Source organism: Phaseolus vulgaris, chromosome 10, assembly GCF_000499845.2.
Source record: "Phaseolus vulgaris cultivar G19833 chromosome 10, P. vulgaris v2.0, whole genome shotgun sequence".
NCBI classification, from domain to species: Eukaryota; Viridiplantae; Streptophyta; class Magnoliopsida; order Fabales; family Fabaceae; genus Phaseolus; species Phaseolus vulgaris.
Genome location: NC_023750.2, coordinates 2699336 through 2716279, shown reverse-complemented (window position 1 = coordinate 2716279; position 16944 = coordinate 2699336). Strand labels below are relative to the sequence as shown.

Genomic DNA, 16944 nt, shown 5'->3' with positions numbered 1-16944 from the left:
CACACAAGAGTAAGGGATGATTTTATCAATATATTATTCACTTTTATATAGAGCACTTACTTGATCGTCGGATAACCTTTTGTAGGTTTACTCCCAACTGAGTACCCGAAAGCGAATAAGAGAAAGAAGGAGAAGGAGAAGCGACCAAGGAACAAGAGGAAATTGTTCAAGCCGATAGCAGGTATTATCTAGGCCCTATACAAGTACAATTGGCACCCACTGAGGGGCCGAAATAGTATTGAAAAGCAGATGGTCTCAAGTAGGCAGATGACAAGAGAGAGAATGACGGAGGCCGAGCAAATGGCTATGTTCCAGACCTTACAGAGAGATGGCGGAGATGCACCAGAAGAACAAGGACAAGATGTGAATCATGCACTAGAAGAACAAGGAGGAGATGTGAATCATGCACTAGAAAAACGAGGAGGAGATACGAATCCTCTAAGAATTGAATGATCAAATGAAGCGACAGCTGGCCAGAATCATACTTGAACCAAGTCAGTGCTTTGATTTAGGTGTATTTTTATAGAATGCCAAAAGCATACCTTGCTTCTTCCCAGAAGGCTCTATTTATAGTGCTTGGTTTATGGGCATCGACCCTTATAGGTCGAATATCAGTTGTTAACTGATGTGTATAGCGGTTCCTTAATATACGGGGTGTATCTTTCAGTTTAATCGATTTTATCTATTATGTTAGAGATATTTTCCGTATTTCTGGAGTGTGGGTTGACTCATTCAACGCCATCGTAACCGTTGTTACTTACCATGTTTATATCATTTTACTTAGCCGATCGGTCATATGATTGAGACTGGTCCGTCCGGTACTGACCAGTACACTTGCCCCCTAGGCTCAAAGAAATTAATTTCTGAAGAACCAAATATAACCATTACAGTTCTCGAGGTGGGATGTGATGATGAGGTGCATTAAATGTTTGGCAGGGATGTGACATTTGCTTTTTAAGAAAGAGTTGTTGCTTGAATGGGCATTGTACAATTAGATATCTTGGACGCTTGAGATGCAGTGTAATTTCACATGTCGAGTAATGTTAACCAATGGATGGATATGAATCTAACGGTTTTGAATGAAGGACACACTTACTTCTCTCCTCCATAGTTTCCTATAAATATCAGTGCATTTGAATAGAGTAGGGTTTACGCTTTGCTTTCAAAAGGATTTACTGAGTGCTCCGAGTGCTGACCCTTCCAATCTTTCTTTCACTCTTCGTACTTTACTCAGGTTAGTAATGTCTTCTTCTTCTTCCGATCCCTATGATAGTGTTGTTAATGTTGAGTCTTTTATCACTCGCACTGCATCTGGCAGTGCAAGGGAAGTGAGTGGTTCAGACAACTCAATTGATCGGTCGTCCGAGGGTCTGAGTTATAAGAAGGTCGACTCTTCTGTTTTAAAAATCCCTACTAGCTTCAGGGATTCCAATAGTTTAGATAATTTTTTATCCAAGAATTCCTTCATAAAACCCGATTATCCTTCGGATGCAGTGATGACTCATATATGTGGTCACATTGACTAGGTCTGTCACGGTCGAGAAAACGCACCCCAAGACTTCTTTTTTGTTTATAATACCTTCTTTTCAGACTTCCATATGACCCTACCTTTTGATGATTTTACCATGGGGGTCCTTCGAATCCTCAATGTTGCTCCTACCCAACTACACCCCAACTCGTGGCGACCCTTCAGGCGTTCCGAGTTCTTTGTGACATTTTCAAGCTTATTCCCACACCATAGTCATTTTTGTTTCATTATAGTACTCGTCCCAACACTTATGTGAGTTGGTTGTCCTTATCGAGCCCACCGGGGAATGTTTGTTTTGCAGCTTTCATTACTTCATACAAAAACTTCAAAGAAAAATACTTCAAAATCTTTGTGAAGTCGGACGACCGGGATTACTTTTATAATACAGAAGGGCGAAAAAAATTCTCTTTTCATTGGACCCAAAATTCGACCCAGCTTGGTACCTGGGCGAGGTCATCCATGTCACCGTTGACCAATCGATTCTGGTTGTATTTGATCAATTTTCGTATATGTCATTTTTTGCATATGAGCTTTTTCACTTCCAAATCAAGGGCGAGATTGAGACCGACTATAATAGCCTCATACTCAGCGTAATTGTTTGATGTTTTAAATTCGAACTTCAAAGCTTGCTCGATGAGGATATCTCCAGGTCCTTCAAGTACTACCCATGCACCACATATCTACTATTAGAGGAACCATCAACGTGTAGAGTCCATTGGGCGCTCCCCTCCTCGGTCGGCCGAGGACTAAACTTAGTTGTAAAATTAGCCAAAGTTTGTGATATAATTATCCCCCTAGGATGATATTGAATTTGAAATTTTGATAATTCCACTGCCCATTTTATCATTCGTCTGACCAAATCTGGTTTCGCTAGAATCTTCATAATGGGGTAGTCGGTTCTTACTATTATGCGATCATTCTGAAAGTACATACACATTTATTGTGCGATTATGACTAAGGCCAAGGCGACCTTTTCAATCATTTGATACCAGACTTTGGCGCCATGAAGTACTTGACTGCCGAAATAGACTGGTTGTTCTTCTACTTCCACCTCTTGAACCAATACTGCGCTGACTGCACCTCTGACACGACAAGATATACAATTATAGGTTCCTTGGTGTCTGGTTTCTGAATGACTGGAGGAGACGCTAAGAAAGCTTTTAATTGAAGGAATATTCCTTCACATTCGTTCGTCCACTGGAACTTGGAAGCTTTTCGTAATAACTTTACAATAGGCTTAGACTTTTGTGCAAGTTTTGGGACAAACATGGAAAGTGTTGTAATTCGTCCGATCAACCTTTGAATTTCCTTGACATTCTCAGGGCTTCTCATCTTAGTGATTGCTTTACATTTTCCGGGGTTTGCTTCTATGTCACGATGAATGAGCATAAAACCTAAGAATTTTCCACTTTCGACCCCGAATGCCCACCTGTCGGGATTCAGTCTCATTCCATGGTGACGAAGGGCTTGAAAGATTTCTTGTAGATCCTTCATTTGTTGTTTGCATGAGTCAGATTTAATGATAAAGTCGTCTACGTAGACTTCAACACTTCGGTCGATCATGTCTGTGAAGATATAGTCCATCACTCTCTGATAAGTGGCCCCAACATTTTTTAGCCCAAATGGCATGACCTCATAATAAAAGTTGTTGGAGTCATTCATAAAGTTGTTTTCTCTTTGTCATTTGGGTGCATTTGGATTTGATTGTATCCCAAATATGCATATAAGAAACTTAGAATAGTATGACCTGTTACGTCGTCTACGAGCCGATCGATGCTCTGCAAGGGGTAGGAATCTTTAGGGCATGCTTTGTTAAGATAGGTGTAGTCTACACACATCCTCCACTTACCATTCGATTTCTTGACCATGACCACGTCAGCCGACCATGTTGTGTAACGCGCTTTTTTTATGAAGTCAACCTTCATCAATTGCTGAGTTTCTTCTCGTGCGACATCACGTTTTTCTTCACCCATTTTCTTTTTTTCTGAGCTATGGGTCTTGCTTCTTTGTAAACAAAGAGACAACGTGTAATGATGTTAGGACTCACCCCAGGCATGTCAGCAGCTGTCCATGCGAAGAAATCGGTATTGTTAATTAGAGTTTGACTCAGCAGCTTACTATTGTCAGATTTTAAGGATGTCCCAATGACTTAAGAGAAAATAATTATATAGTAAAAATTAGGAATGACAAAGTGGGTCAGATCCACCAACCCACCATCATTTAGGTGAGACATGTCAACTTTTAGAACTCATTAGTCTGTATTGGCTCGACCCACCTAACCCGCCAACCCGGTGGGACGAGGGGTCCAACATGTCATTCTTTATTTTTGGGATTTAAAGATGAATTTCATTCTTTTGGAATTAAAGTTGGTGGTGGTCAATGTTTTATATAAAATTTATTTACATTAATTTCTTCATATATCATTTGATTCATTAAAGTATTGTTAATATTTACTTTATTTTGTTAGATATTAAACATTCTTTTATTAAAATATTAAAATTTGATTCAAATTTTTTACTCTTCCTTGCATCTTTATTGTCAAAATAGTGATATCAATAACTACATCCAAATAAATAAATACAAAACAAAAAAAAGTTATACAATTTTTTTTAAAGTGGCAGACCAGTCCGCTCTATAACGGGATGGGTTACTAAATTCAACATGTATAACCTTGGCGGACCAGCCCGTCCTGTCCTGATTTGGGCGGATCAATGACTGGTCAGACCAAAACGGATCAGACTAATCCGTTTTATCACCCTAATAAAAATATATTAATAAATTAAATATTAAAAAAACAAAATAACTTATTATATCTAATATTTATAATATCTAATTTACATAATCAAGAAAATAAAAAGTAAACACTTTGAGTATAAATCCAATAAAAGAAGCAAAAATCTATTCACAAATTAAAAGAAAAGAAAATCATATTTACTAGACTAACAACAATTTAAATATTTAACTTAACATGTTTTACATAATGATATTATATATAAAAAAATCATACTTAAAGTGTTACGAAATTATATAACTTTACTTATTCTTTAATTGTTTAAAAACATTACATCTACGTTTTCAGGGTTAAAAATATTTTTTTTATATTATACTAAAACCTTTTGAAATATTTAAAAAAATATGACAGTGTTACAAAAAAGAATTTCTGTAATTCAAAAAGTGTGATTAACACAATTTATTCTATTATAAATTTAATAAAGTATCTTCAGGTCGATTCACATTCTTACAAACAACCAAATCTTTATTCCATTTCAAGATAAAATATTCAAAAAAAATTAATAATCTCATTTAAGTATTCAATATAATTTTAATTTAAAATAATTAGTTTTATTAGGCTGCAGAATATTTCTATTTTTTTTTTTCGAAATGATGAAGACCTTAAAAAATTACATTACATATTTCTGCAACAAGCAATACCTAATCGAAACCTGATAGAATATTTTTGTTTGAGTTAAAAGCGATAGATTGTTCGATGATGAAGAGACGCTGATATTGGCTTTCAATCACTCTCACTCAGGTAACTAAATCTCATTTCATTTCTCAACGATCTATCTATTAACTCATCAGCTTCGAACTTGAAACCCATTATTAGTTTCGTCTTCAAAATTGTTTTTTTCTTTGTGGGCATGCGAAATTCGTTATTCGTTTGACTTCCTACAGCTTGTTGGCCATACTAACATACATGGAGTTTTTGTGGGTTGTTTTAATTGCATAGATTTTAATTTTTCTAAGTATTTTAGTTTTAATTGCGTGTGATGTTATTGTGACCATGGGGTTCTGTAAAATGATTGATTGATGGGTTTGGAGCAATTTTTAAATGTTTGTTTGATTTCCTATGAAGGGATTTGTGGGTTGCAAGCTATGTGTTTGGTCAAATGCCTAAATCAGCTTTGAGTTTCCCTTTGGCTATCATTGTTGGTTGGTTTGGTAAATGTTGATTTTCTTTGTGGGCTGTTCTATGTGGATGGCGCTCTGTTAATAGTGCATGGCTTTGTAAATTTTGTTTGAAGTGTTATTTCTTTAATGGGTCTTGGTGGTAGATTTGATCTGTGAAGTTGTTGGGCCCTTTTACGAGTTTTAACGAGATTGAATGCTATAGAAGAAAATAATAATATTAGTCTGCCTTTTCCCTTCTAAACCTCACTACCAAACATACATTTAGTGATAATAGGGCTTTCTGCTTTAATTTTGACATATATTGTGTCTTGTTTACTGATAATTCAGCCGAGGTTTGATTCTATTTGGCAGTTGCATGAAACTTATTAATTGATCCTTTCTGGAGTTATCAGCTTAATCAATTTTGAATATGTATTTTCCCTGGCATTTCTGAGTTGGATTCCTGTGTACAGAAATTTCCAAAACAGATAGTTGTTGATGATTTGTCAACATGAATAAGTTGTTAGACTTTGGGAGGAAAGCCCTCTTTTATGTCAGGGTGCTTTCTGGTTATGAAGAGCGAAGAATACGACATTATAGGCTGCAGCTTGAGCAACGCGTACAACAGGTCTACCATTTTCTCTTCTACAAACATTTACATTCTTGCTTGTGTTAGTTTCCTGTTGTCTTTTAGAAAACACGAGAAAACAAAGCATTGAATGTTGTGAGCCATTTCATGTGAAGTTAAGACTCTTTTTAAACTGTAATAGCCAAGTGAGTCTATTTTAAAAATCAAATGGGACCTGCATTAGTATCCAGTTAAAGTATGGGACTTGAGTCCAACATTGAACGAATTGGATTCTAATTTGTGGTTAACCTTGTAACTTCATTTTTTATTGCGGTGATGAAGGCTGGTGTGAAATTTATTCTTTATTTTCATTCTGATGTTTTCCCATTGAAAAGGTCCAAGCAAGGAAAGCAGCCATAAATAAAGCACCTGAGAAGATTATTTTATCCGAGATTCGTCGAATGGTTGAAGAGATGCAAAATTTGAATAAGAAGATGGAAGAAACAGTAAGTTGTACTCATGGGAAAATAGAAATTTTGGATTTATATAAATGTATTTTTTCTTTTGGAAATTTATGAAATTTCTAATCCTTTTCTGTCACCTGTAATATGAAGTCACATTGTCTTCTAAACAAAACGTTTTATTTGTTCTTTTTCCCTTGAGAAGTTATACCAACACAAAATGCAGTGAGAACTTCTGTGTGACATTCATTCTTTTTTTCCAACTTTTGTTGATATTAAAATTGGACAAATCATATTCTACAATTTTTCTTTTTGAATGGAAAAATTCATACTGTCATATTTTATCTTAATTAAAATATTCATCCATTATATGAAAGTTCTTATATGATATTTGATTTATTTTCCATGTGTACAGTATAATTTTTTCATTTGTGGCACTCAAATTTGTTGCATGACAAGATGCACATTCTTTGCAGGAGGCAGCCATTGAAGACTATTTCAAGCCTCTAGACAAGGAAGCTGAGCTTATAATGAAAATGCAATTACAAGGGGAAGAGAGAACATCAGAGATGATGATGAAGACACTGGAGAAACAAGCTTCTCTTCAACAACTTGAAGCAGAAAAAAAAGCAGGTATGCATAAAGTTGACAACTCTGAAGCCAACCTGAATGATTCTAAGCTGATGGACGAAGAGAAAGCTTTGAAGGAGATGTTGAAAGAATTGCAAAAGGAAGTTTTGCTTGAGAAAGCTGGTGGAGAAAAAAGTTCTGATAATGTGCATCAAGCCGACAAGTCTCATATCAATTTGAAACCTGCATCTACAACCACCTCTAAATGAAGCTGAGGTTATATAATTTTGAACCATTGGTGATTGCTGATTTTTAGCTTTGAAATGAATTTCAGCTGGGGCTGCTGAAATGTTAATCATCCTTGGTGAATTCAAACTAGCCAAGGCAGGACTAGGGCATATTTGTAGTTTATTTGTATTACTAATTTTGTTCAATAAAATTTTCTTCTTTTGAGGCGTGATAAAATTGTCAGTGTTTTTTCATGAGACAGTTGATTAATAAACCTTAAAACGAAAACACCTTCGGAAAAATATGTTTATGCTTGTCTGCACATTTTCAATCATCCTAGCCAGAGGGTGCATTCTGTTTACTAACGAGGATATATATTCAGGAAATGTGATAAATGGAGTCAAAGGCCTATTATTAGTGCTGATTTCAAAGAGGTTGGATGATTCTATTTGTGAGTAATATTATGCATAAGAGTGTGTGATAATGGAATAAAGAGGTATTGAAAAGTAAAAAAAAAAGTTCCATAACAACCTTATGCCTATGGGACTGCTTCTTCTTGCACCTCCATATATTCTTCTCTCACTTCCATAAAATTTCGTATTTTCAAAAATATCTTTCTGTAATATTTTAGATTACGTAATTGAGAAGTCTTCTTTCAAATTTGTAATTAACTTATGAATTATGTAATTCGAAAGTCTTTTTTATATGTATGATTAGTTTTTGGATTATATAATTCGAAAGTCTTTTTTAGTTTTCAAATTCTAGGTGGTATTGGGTGGGAGAAGAATATGTCAAAAGTGTTCCTTCCTGCACCTTCTCCCGGCACTCCCATGTTATGTGAAAATTTGTTAAAAAGATTTCTATAATCCAGAAATATATATTTTCTATTTACACACATCTCAGATTTTCGGATTTGAAAGGAATTTTGAGCTAGAACTAGAAACCGAACTGAAATTCCATTTCATTTGACAAAAAGTGTCGAATACAAAACAGATGGGCCTAAAAATTATAAATGCAATACATTTAATAGAAAGAAATGGTTTGTAATTTGTCTGCAACCCAGTGAGGCATGTCTTGGTAGCACGTAGATGACGGGTGACGGGATGGTGATGCAGCTATTGAAGCAAGACACCATCCCCTCATCTCCCCCCCGCCGATTATGCGGCGGACACCCGCTTCAAACTTGCTCCGGGCCACTGCTATGGCCCGGTTCCTCTCCGCCGTCCACGGCCGCAACACTCTTACCCTTAGACTGAACCGAAACTCTTGACTTCCTTCTATTATGGGTGCGCAGTCTGGTCTGGATCAGACTTTGACGCGCACCCCCAGCTGCCTCTCGTCTTCTCTTATGTGACGGGTGATCGCTTCCTCCCGGCGCCGGCGGGACATCCGAACCCCCGTCGGTGCCGGCAGAACCAACAGGGTCAGCTTCATCATCCTCCTCCTCTTGTTCAGTGGCTCCGTTCCACCGAGTGCAGCATAGTGGTTGCGAAAAGTCCCAGCTTGCTTGGTGTCCCCAACCTCATCAAGTGACAGAATCTTTATCTCCAGATAACTCTTTAACCCACCACGCACCTCCTCCGTCCTGCAAAACTCAACAGCAGCTAACTGACGGATCTCGTTACCATACAGCTCAACGGCTTTCAAACCCATACGGGGAGAAACATGGCATAAGCCTCAGACTGGACACGTTCAGGCGGCGGTTCAACAAAGGCAGACGCAGGCTTGAAAAGATCCACAAGCTCATCAATGGCCTCTTCCCGCGCACGCTCCAGCAGGCGAATCTGTCGCTGAAGTGCAATAATCTTCTCCTGGTACTCATTCCGAACAGTCTTCACGTCAGACGAGAAGTCCGAGTGCATGGCCTGAAGGACAAGGCCCCACGTTGACGACCCTGGCAGCCGCACCCTGGTTCCACAACGTACGTAGCAAAGCAGCATCCCCAGAAGTGGATATGAAACGGACCTCATTGATGAAGGCGTCGATGGTAAACCCCAGGGAGTTGATGTTCTGGACAGTGAAGGTAGACATGTTCATATGGTTTTCTCTGAAGAGGGCGCAGGCCTGGTCGACCCTTAGCTGCTTCTGTAACTTCGTTTCATAGCCGAAGCTGCTCGAGATTTGCTCACCTGCAGTGTTAGAACCACCTGCTGCTGCCATTTTAAACAAGGGAAACAAGAAAACAGAATATAGCAGAAGGAAAATATGATCGTAAGCAAGGCTCGTAGAAACGGAAGTGGAAAAGGCTCAGGTACAATCTGGATTTTATAATTACTACATTATGGTTTATAGAAGTTGAAAAGTTTTCCATCAGACCTTCTCCATTCTACAATCCAAAAGTACTTAATTCGAAATATTATTTTAAAAAAAAAGTACATTATGGTTTATAGAAGTTGAAAAGTTTTTCGGAAAATATATTTTAGATTCTATAATTCAGAAATAACTTCTAGATTAGATTCTATAATCCAAAAATATTTTTTGATTTCACTAGAAATATCTTATATTTAAAGAAGTATGAGCTCTCAAAAAAAATTATGGAGGTGCTAAGAAGTCAAAATATCTATAATTATAATAACTTTTGAATTTTCTTTTTAACGTGAATTAGATGTTACAATTAAACCAGTTACTTTCTTACAAGTCAATGATAATATGAACATAAAAAAAAAATCACATTTCACAGATAGTTTAATTAGTTTTGGAAATAATGGATAATTTAGATTTATTTTCTTATTTTCTATTTAACTTTCTAACAAATAAAGCACAATTCATAAAAAAAAATCAACATTGTACAGAAATAAAAGGTCACAATACACACTTTGCAGCAATAGTATTGGGCCAGTGTGCACACTCTGCTACCACATATCCCTGCATTTCATATCTAGATGTAAATAGCTAGTATCCTTTTAGAATATGATGTGTTGTACAACCGTTACTCTCATGTACTCTTTTTTGTTTTTCTTTTTTATCCACAAGTTTTGTAACAGTATATATGATGTACACTCCTTTCATCAAATGATATGAATAATTCATTCCAATCTTTCTCTCTCTCTTTCTCTATATCTTTCCTTACGGTATTAAGAGATTTTCTCAGACTATGTCAGGCTCAACTTCTAATACGTCCTTCAAATCCTCCACTAGTCTTGATACAATTCAAGTAGCCAAGAAGACCAAAGACTCAAGAGACAATTCACACAACAATCAAGTCAAGGTCCCACCAAATATCAGAAGGACCTTACTAGAAGAAAAACTTGGCATAGACTAGAACATTGTTCTTTCTTCTTGTCCTCTTAAAAGATAAAAACATGTTTGTAAATAATTTGGACTCACTTTTGGAGTCCAAATAGCAAAATAGGCTAGAGTACGTTCACATAGTATAAAAGAAAGTATACTTAGCGAAATGGGCTTGTACAAAGCCCTATTTTTCAAGACAAGGCATCTAGAATTATGGTTTTTAACCTACCTTCTAGAAGTTATGCATAAAGGTGTAGTTTTGACCATGGTCAACACCCTAGGCAGCCCTTCTCCCTTGCCATTTATACCCTTCACCCATCTTGCCCACCAAGGCACCCCTTCTTATAAATAGGGTAATATAGTAAAGAAACACTGCTTGAGTGATTAGTGAGCTTTGTCTCCTAAATGATTTGGGTCTTATCTTGAGTGTATGAGCATTTCAAGTGGCGGCTCTTTCTTCACTTATCTTGAGTTTTCCACCCTCCAAGTGGCGTGATCATCTTCACCATTTTTACCATAAGCTTCCTTCATCTAATCTCTTTTTTCATCCTTCCTTGCGCCATTTATGTTACTTATTAATGTCATTTCCTTTTGGTCATCTTCATTCATTCTTTACTTCCATTGTTCTTATTTATGCCCCTTGCATCATAATCACCTTATTCTTGTGTTTTTCTCTTTACCATTTTGAAGTGAACCTTCACACTTACTTAACCACTTGTTTAAGTTCGTGTCCAGTGAGAATCTTCTTAAGATTCTAACCTTAAATTGCTAATCTAGAAATCATAAATGAGAGCAATTAATTAAAATGTGCAATCCTAAAATCAACTCACATCAAGACCTCACCCAAAATCCTTATAGTTCATATAACATTCACCCTAGTGAAAGTCCCTCATCAGTCATTGTTGTTGCTCCAGCCCTTGTTGGCAACAATTGCCATTCACGGTCTTGGTCATTTCAAATGGTCCTTGTCTCCAAAAAACAAAATGAGTTTTCTCAATGGTTCCATTCCAGTCCCGATTGCCACAAATCCATTATTCCCTAAAGGGAATGATGCAAAATACTCATCATGTCATGGTTATTGAACTCTCTATTGCCTTTCATAATTCAAAGCGTGATCTATCTTGATAGAGCTATCGACATCTGGATTGATCTTCGTGAACATTTTCCAAAGTGATTTACTTTGATTCATAGAACTTCAAAAAGAAGTTTACGCCTGCTAACAGGGCACTCGAAATGTGTCTGATTATTTCACTGCCTTAAAAGCTTTATGGGAAGAAATGGATAATTTTCGTCTCATGGCTACTTGCAGCTGTTATGCCAAAATGTTTCATGCGAAGGATTTCATCATTGGGTTTCTGAAAGGTCTTGATGATTATTTTTCAGTGGTTCGATATCAAGTGCTTCTTATGGACCACGAAGTACCACGAACAAAGCCAACTCCTCCAAAAAGTGTAGCTATTGTCATCTTATCGGTCACACAATGAATGTTTTCTATAGCCCAATTTCAGCATTTACTTAGTCTTCTCTAACACTCTCCTTCTGGTAGTTCAAACCCGATAGACAATAATCAGCCCAAAAATGTTAACCTTTCTCTAAAGATCTCAATCCTTTCACTTGAGTCTAACAACTTAGGTATCACTTACTTTCAGCCCCCAATTCACCTCTCATGATCGAAGAGTCCACTTCCTCAACTTCCAAATCCAACTCGCCCTTATCTTCTCCAACTGTAACCATGCTGCAACATAGTGCACCAAATCAAATAGTGCCCTTCTTTGCCACTCCACTCACCCCCATAACACTCCACCTCATCTTGCTGATTATGCTTGTAATTTTACACCAACTTAGTCATCCACAAAATGTTTGTATCCATTAGAATACGTTCTTAGATACATTTGTGTGTCTCCTTCTCATCGTCACTACCTCATGTCATTGTATTCTGAGCATGAACCCACTAACTATCACGAAGCTATCAAGCAACCTTGCTGGAAGGATGCTATGAAAAGTGAATCGAGACTATGATGCTAAATAATTCACATAGATTGAAGGTATTGATTATTTCGAAACCTTCTCTCACATTGTAAAAATGGCAACCATACGACTTATTCTTGTTGTGTTTTTTTTTCAATGGATGGCATCTTCAACAACTTGATGTCAGTAATGCATTCCACGCTGAACTTTTTGATCTACATGTTTGTTCCTCCTGGTGTCATGGGTCACCCCAATTCATAGTGTTGCAAATTAAAGAAATCTCTCTACAGTCTAAAACAAGCGAGCGGGAAATGGTTTGAAAAGTTATCTCTCACACTCCTATCTTGTGGATATAAACAAGATAATGTTGATCATAACCTTTTCATTAAAGTTTTTGACATGATTTTACTACTCTGATGATATATGCGGATGACATTTTTTTAAACTGGAAATTCTGTTAATGACATTGTCAACATCAAACAATTATACCATTCACAATTTCATATAAAAAATCTAGGTCTTTTGAAATATTTTTTGAGTATAAAAGTTGCTCATTCAGAAGCAGGAATCTCTTTGTGTCAAAGAAAATACTTTTTAGATCTCCTCTAGGACTTTGGTATGACAGTGTCCAAACCATGTTCCACACCAATAGACAACACACTTTGTTTACATCAAAACTCCACTGAACTTCATGTTGATCCTGTTAGAACTGTAGGCCTTAAACAAGAAAGGGGTTGAATTGTTTATAAAAGATTTTCGTAAATTTAGAAGGTATAGTGAAAGCCAAAGAGAATCAATTAATCAAAAATCTGTTCAGCTGAACTTAAAACCAATTTTCAAATAAACAACAGAAAATCAACCGGTTGTTTTTGCGAAACAATCAGTTGTTTATAGCATCAATTATAAAATTCAACAAAAAACAGATTTAAAGAGACGACGAATAGAGAAATTCACACAGTAAATTTATATTGATTCACTCTTAACCAAGAGCTACATACAGCCCTCATAAAACCTCTAAGAATTCCACTATGCAATCAAACACCTTAATTACAACACACACACCAAAGTGGTGATCTTGAACCCTTCCAGAACACACACCACCTTTGGCAAACACAACACAAAATTCAGAACACCCTCTGAATCTGCACACCAACAATTATTACAGAATTACAATTGTCAATGGAAAAGGAATGATCACACCTGATACATATTGAAAAGAAAAAAATACAGTGCAATCCTATTCCACTCTTTGAAAGAATTCAAAGCCTTAAGCAATCTTAAATAAACTTGATTTGAAAGCAATCTTGTGAATCTCTAACAACCAGGAGCATAAAACAAATTATATATACTCCAATCAGTTGTTAATAACATTTAATGCAAAAGTCAAATCAGTTTTAAAACAATTATAACAAATTGAACTAACTTAACAAAATTCTGTTAAGAAAATTAAAAAAACAATCGGTTGATTTTTCGAAACAACCGATTGTATTAGTTTGACAACAAAGTCAACTAAAGTCAAACAGTTTCAAATCATTTTCAAAAACCTCTAAGTGTAAAACAATCGGTTGAAACGACAATTCAATAGGTTGATTTTCTACTTCTCTTTGAAAACACATCTTTTTCAAAAGGATTAAAATCAAACAACCTTGGATTAAATCTATGAGTGGATTACAAATTCAAACTACCCAAAACCCACACACACAAGCAACAACAAATCCTTCAACCAATCTTCATGGATTTGGAGACATCAAAGCCTATCTTCAACAAATCCGCTTTTCCACCAAAGACTTATTGGTCGTTTATTATATCTTACAAACACATGTCTTGATATAACTTTCACCACACCACAACTAAGTCAATTCATGGGAAATCCTACTCAATTGCATCTTCGAGCAGTGATGAGGGTCCTTCACTATCTCAAGGACAACCCCGACAAAGGTTTGATGTTTCGATGTGATTCTCCTAATCAAATTCTTCGTTTTATGGATGCAGATTTGACGACTTGTATTGATTCAAAATGGTTTATAATAGGGTATTGTTTCTTTCTTGGAAATTCCTTAATTTCTTGGAAAAAAAGCAAAACACTATATCTCGTTCATCGTCTGAAGCTGAATACCAAGCCCTTGCTTCAGCCACTTGTGAGTTACATTGGCTAAATTTTTTTGCTTAGAGATCTAAAATTCCATTTTTCCAACTAGTTGAAATTTTTACAAAAGCTTTGCCTTCAAAGTTGTTAACCTAAGCTTATCCAAGTTGAAGTTAATCAACACCTTTCTACCTCCAACTTGTGGGGGCTAACAGACAAAAAGACCACATATCCCTGCATTACATATGTAGTTGTAAATAACTAATATTCTTCTAGAATATGATGCGTTGTATAATGGTTACTCTCGTGTACTCTTTTTTTGTTATTCTTCCTTATCCACAACTTGTAACCGTATATATGATGTACATCCCTCTCATCAAATTATATGAAAAATTCATTCCAATATCCTCTCTCTCATTCTTTTGACTTTTCCTTATTTCACACTTATTTTTCAGGAATAAATTTAAATAATTTTTGATATTTTTCAAATTGAACTCAGTGTTTTTAAGGTTTGTAAATATTATGATAGTTAACTTACAATGTAAAAATATGGGTGAAAATCTAATGCAATTGCAATTCTTAATAAGAATTTTATTATTTTTATTTCAAGGTTTGTCTAGATAGCCTACTTTATTCATAACTTTGGTTGTTTTACCAACACTTCTGTTAAAGATTAAGCGTGACTTTGTTTTCTTTACATATTTTCAATATGATCTTTAACAAAATTTATTGAAAATAGTACTCAGATTTAAACTAAAGGATGTTTTCAGAATAATGACATTAAATAAAATAAAATAAATTTATATTTATATTTAAACTACAAATATTAATGTGGAACTAATCGACTTAGCTCAATTGAGGTTCAGGATAACTTAGCCTAACATGAACTCGAGGAAACTCAGCCTAACCCTGGTCTGACTCAACTTGGCCCAATGAAGACTGAGATCCACTCAACCCAACATGAACTAAACCCACTCGACTTGAAGTGTACTCAAATTTCGCCTTAAAGGGATCGAGGATGACTTAACCCGACCTAGGCCCAAGCTTATCTGATCTAACATGGACTTGACTCAAGTTAGCTCGACTTGGGCCTCGTTGACTTGGCCCAACTTGGGTTCCGTCGAATTGGCTTAACTTTGGCTCGACCTAACTTATCTTGACATGGTTTGACCTTGATTTGATCTGACATAGGCTCGATCGACTCGAAGAACTTGACATGATTCTGGCCCAACCTAACTTAACTTAGACCCAACCTAACCAAAACTAAATTTAGTCTGACCTAGTCTAACTTGATTTTTGGCGTGATCCAATCCGATTTGTCTTGGACTCGGCCCAACCCAACATTACATAACTTGGGTCCAATTCGATTGATCTTACATGAGTTTGTCCAATCAATTACAATCTTATTTTTTACACAACTGTGTCATGATCTAACATTTCATAACTTAAAAATGATCCAAACTACATCATCTAAATCCAATATAGAGGTCGTTGTGATTGAAAAAGCATGTCCACGGTCGTTTATGGAAGTGCCTCCTTACCTGGGCGCAAACAACATATGAAAGTACTTGTGTGAATTTTTAAGCGCAATAAAGATGCAGAATAAAAATTGAAGTAAGTAGAGCGAAATTTCACAAGTTTTGGTAGTTCGCGTTGGTTTGCGTGAAAAATTATCTTGAAATAGTTTTTTCCTGAAATTCCACGTAAGAATCTGCATTGAATTCGGGACAAAACGCGAATTTCAGGTCAAACGGATGAGTATTCACCCACGAAAAAATCAAAACAATTTCACACAAACGAACCTTCCTTTTAGCCCTGGCAGTGATCAATAAAAAGTTTATTGCCAATCTTGTGGGACGAATCTGGGGCTCAAATCTCAGCCAAAACTCCATAGACACAGTGACGAACGTCTGGTAAAAACTTTAGACCAAAACAACTAAGGACTAAAGCGTAGTAAGTCCCAGACCGAGAGTGAACAAAATTGGTTTTTCAAAAACAAAACGTTCTGGCTTTTCTTCCCCGTATCTTCTATTTGTGATTCGTTTATGAAAGTAACTCCTTAACTGGGCGCAAATAACATATGAGAGTACTTGTGTGAATTTTTAAGCGCAAAACGGATGCAGAATAAAAATTGCAGAAATTAGGGCGAAATTTCACAAGTTTTGGTAGAGGCCTTGGTTTGCGAGAAAAATTATCCCGAAATATTTTTTTCCTGAAATTCCACGTAACAATCTGCACTGAATTCGGGACAAAACGCGACAAATTTCAGGTCAAACGGATGAGTATTCACCCACGAAAAAAATCAAACAGTTTCACACAAACAAACCTTCTTTTCAGCTCTGGCAGTGATCAATAAAAATTTTATTGCCAGTCTTGTGGGACGAAACTGGGGCTCAAATATAAGCAAAACTCA

General features: G+C 36.2%; 1 protein-coding gene across 1 annotated transcript; it reads left to right on the top strand.

The window, feature by feature from the left end:
* The first annotated feature begins 4882 nt into the window (after nt 1–4882).
* Nucleotides 4883–7483, top strand: LOC137818477 (uncharacterized). Its single transcript, XM_068621930.1, has 4 exons — nt 4883–5060; nt 5893–6047; nt 6383–6493; nt 6925–7483. The coding sequence occupies exons 2-4, from the start codon at nt 5931–5933 to the stop codon at nt 7285–7287; spliced, it is 591 nt and encodes a 196-aa protein (XP_068478031.1). The 5' UTR covers nt 4883–5060; nt 5893–5930; the 3' UTR covers nt 7288–7483.
* Nucleotides 7484–16944: the final 9461 nt, after the last annotated feature.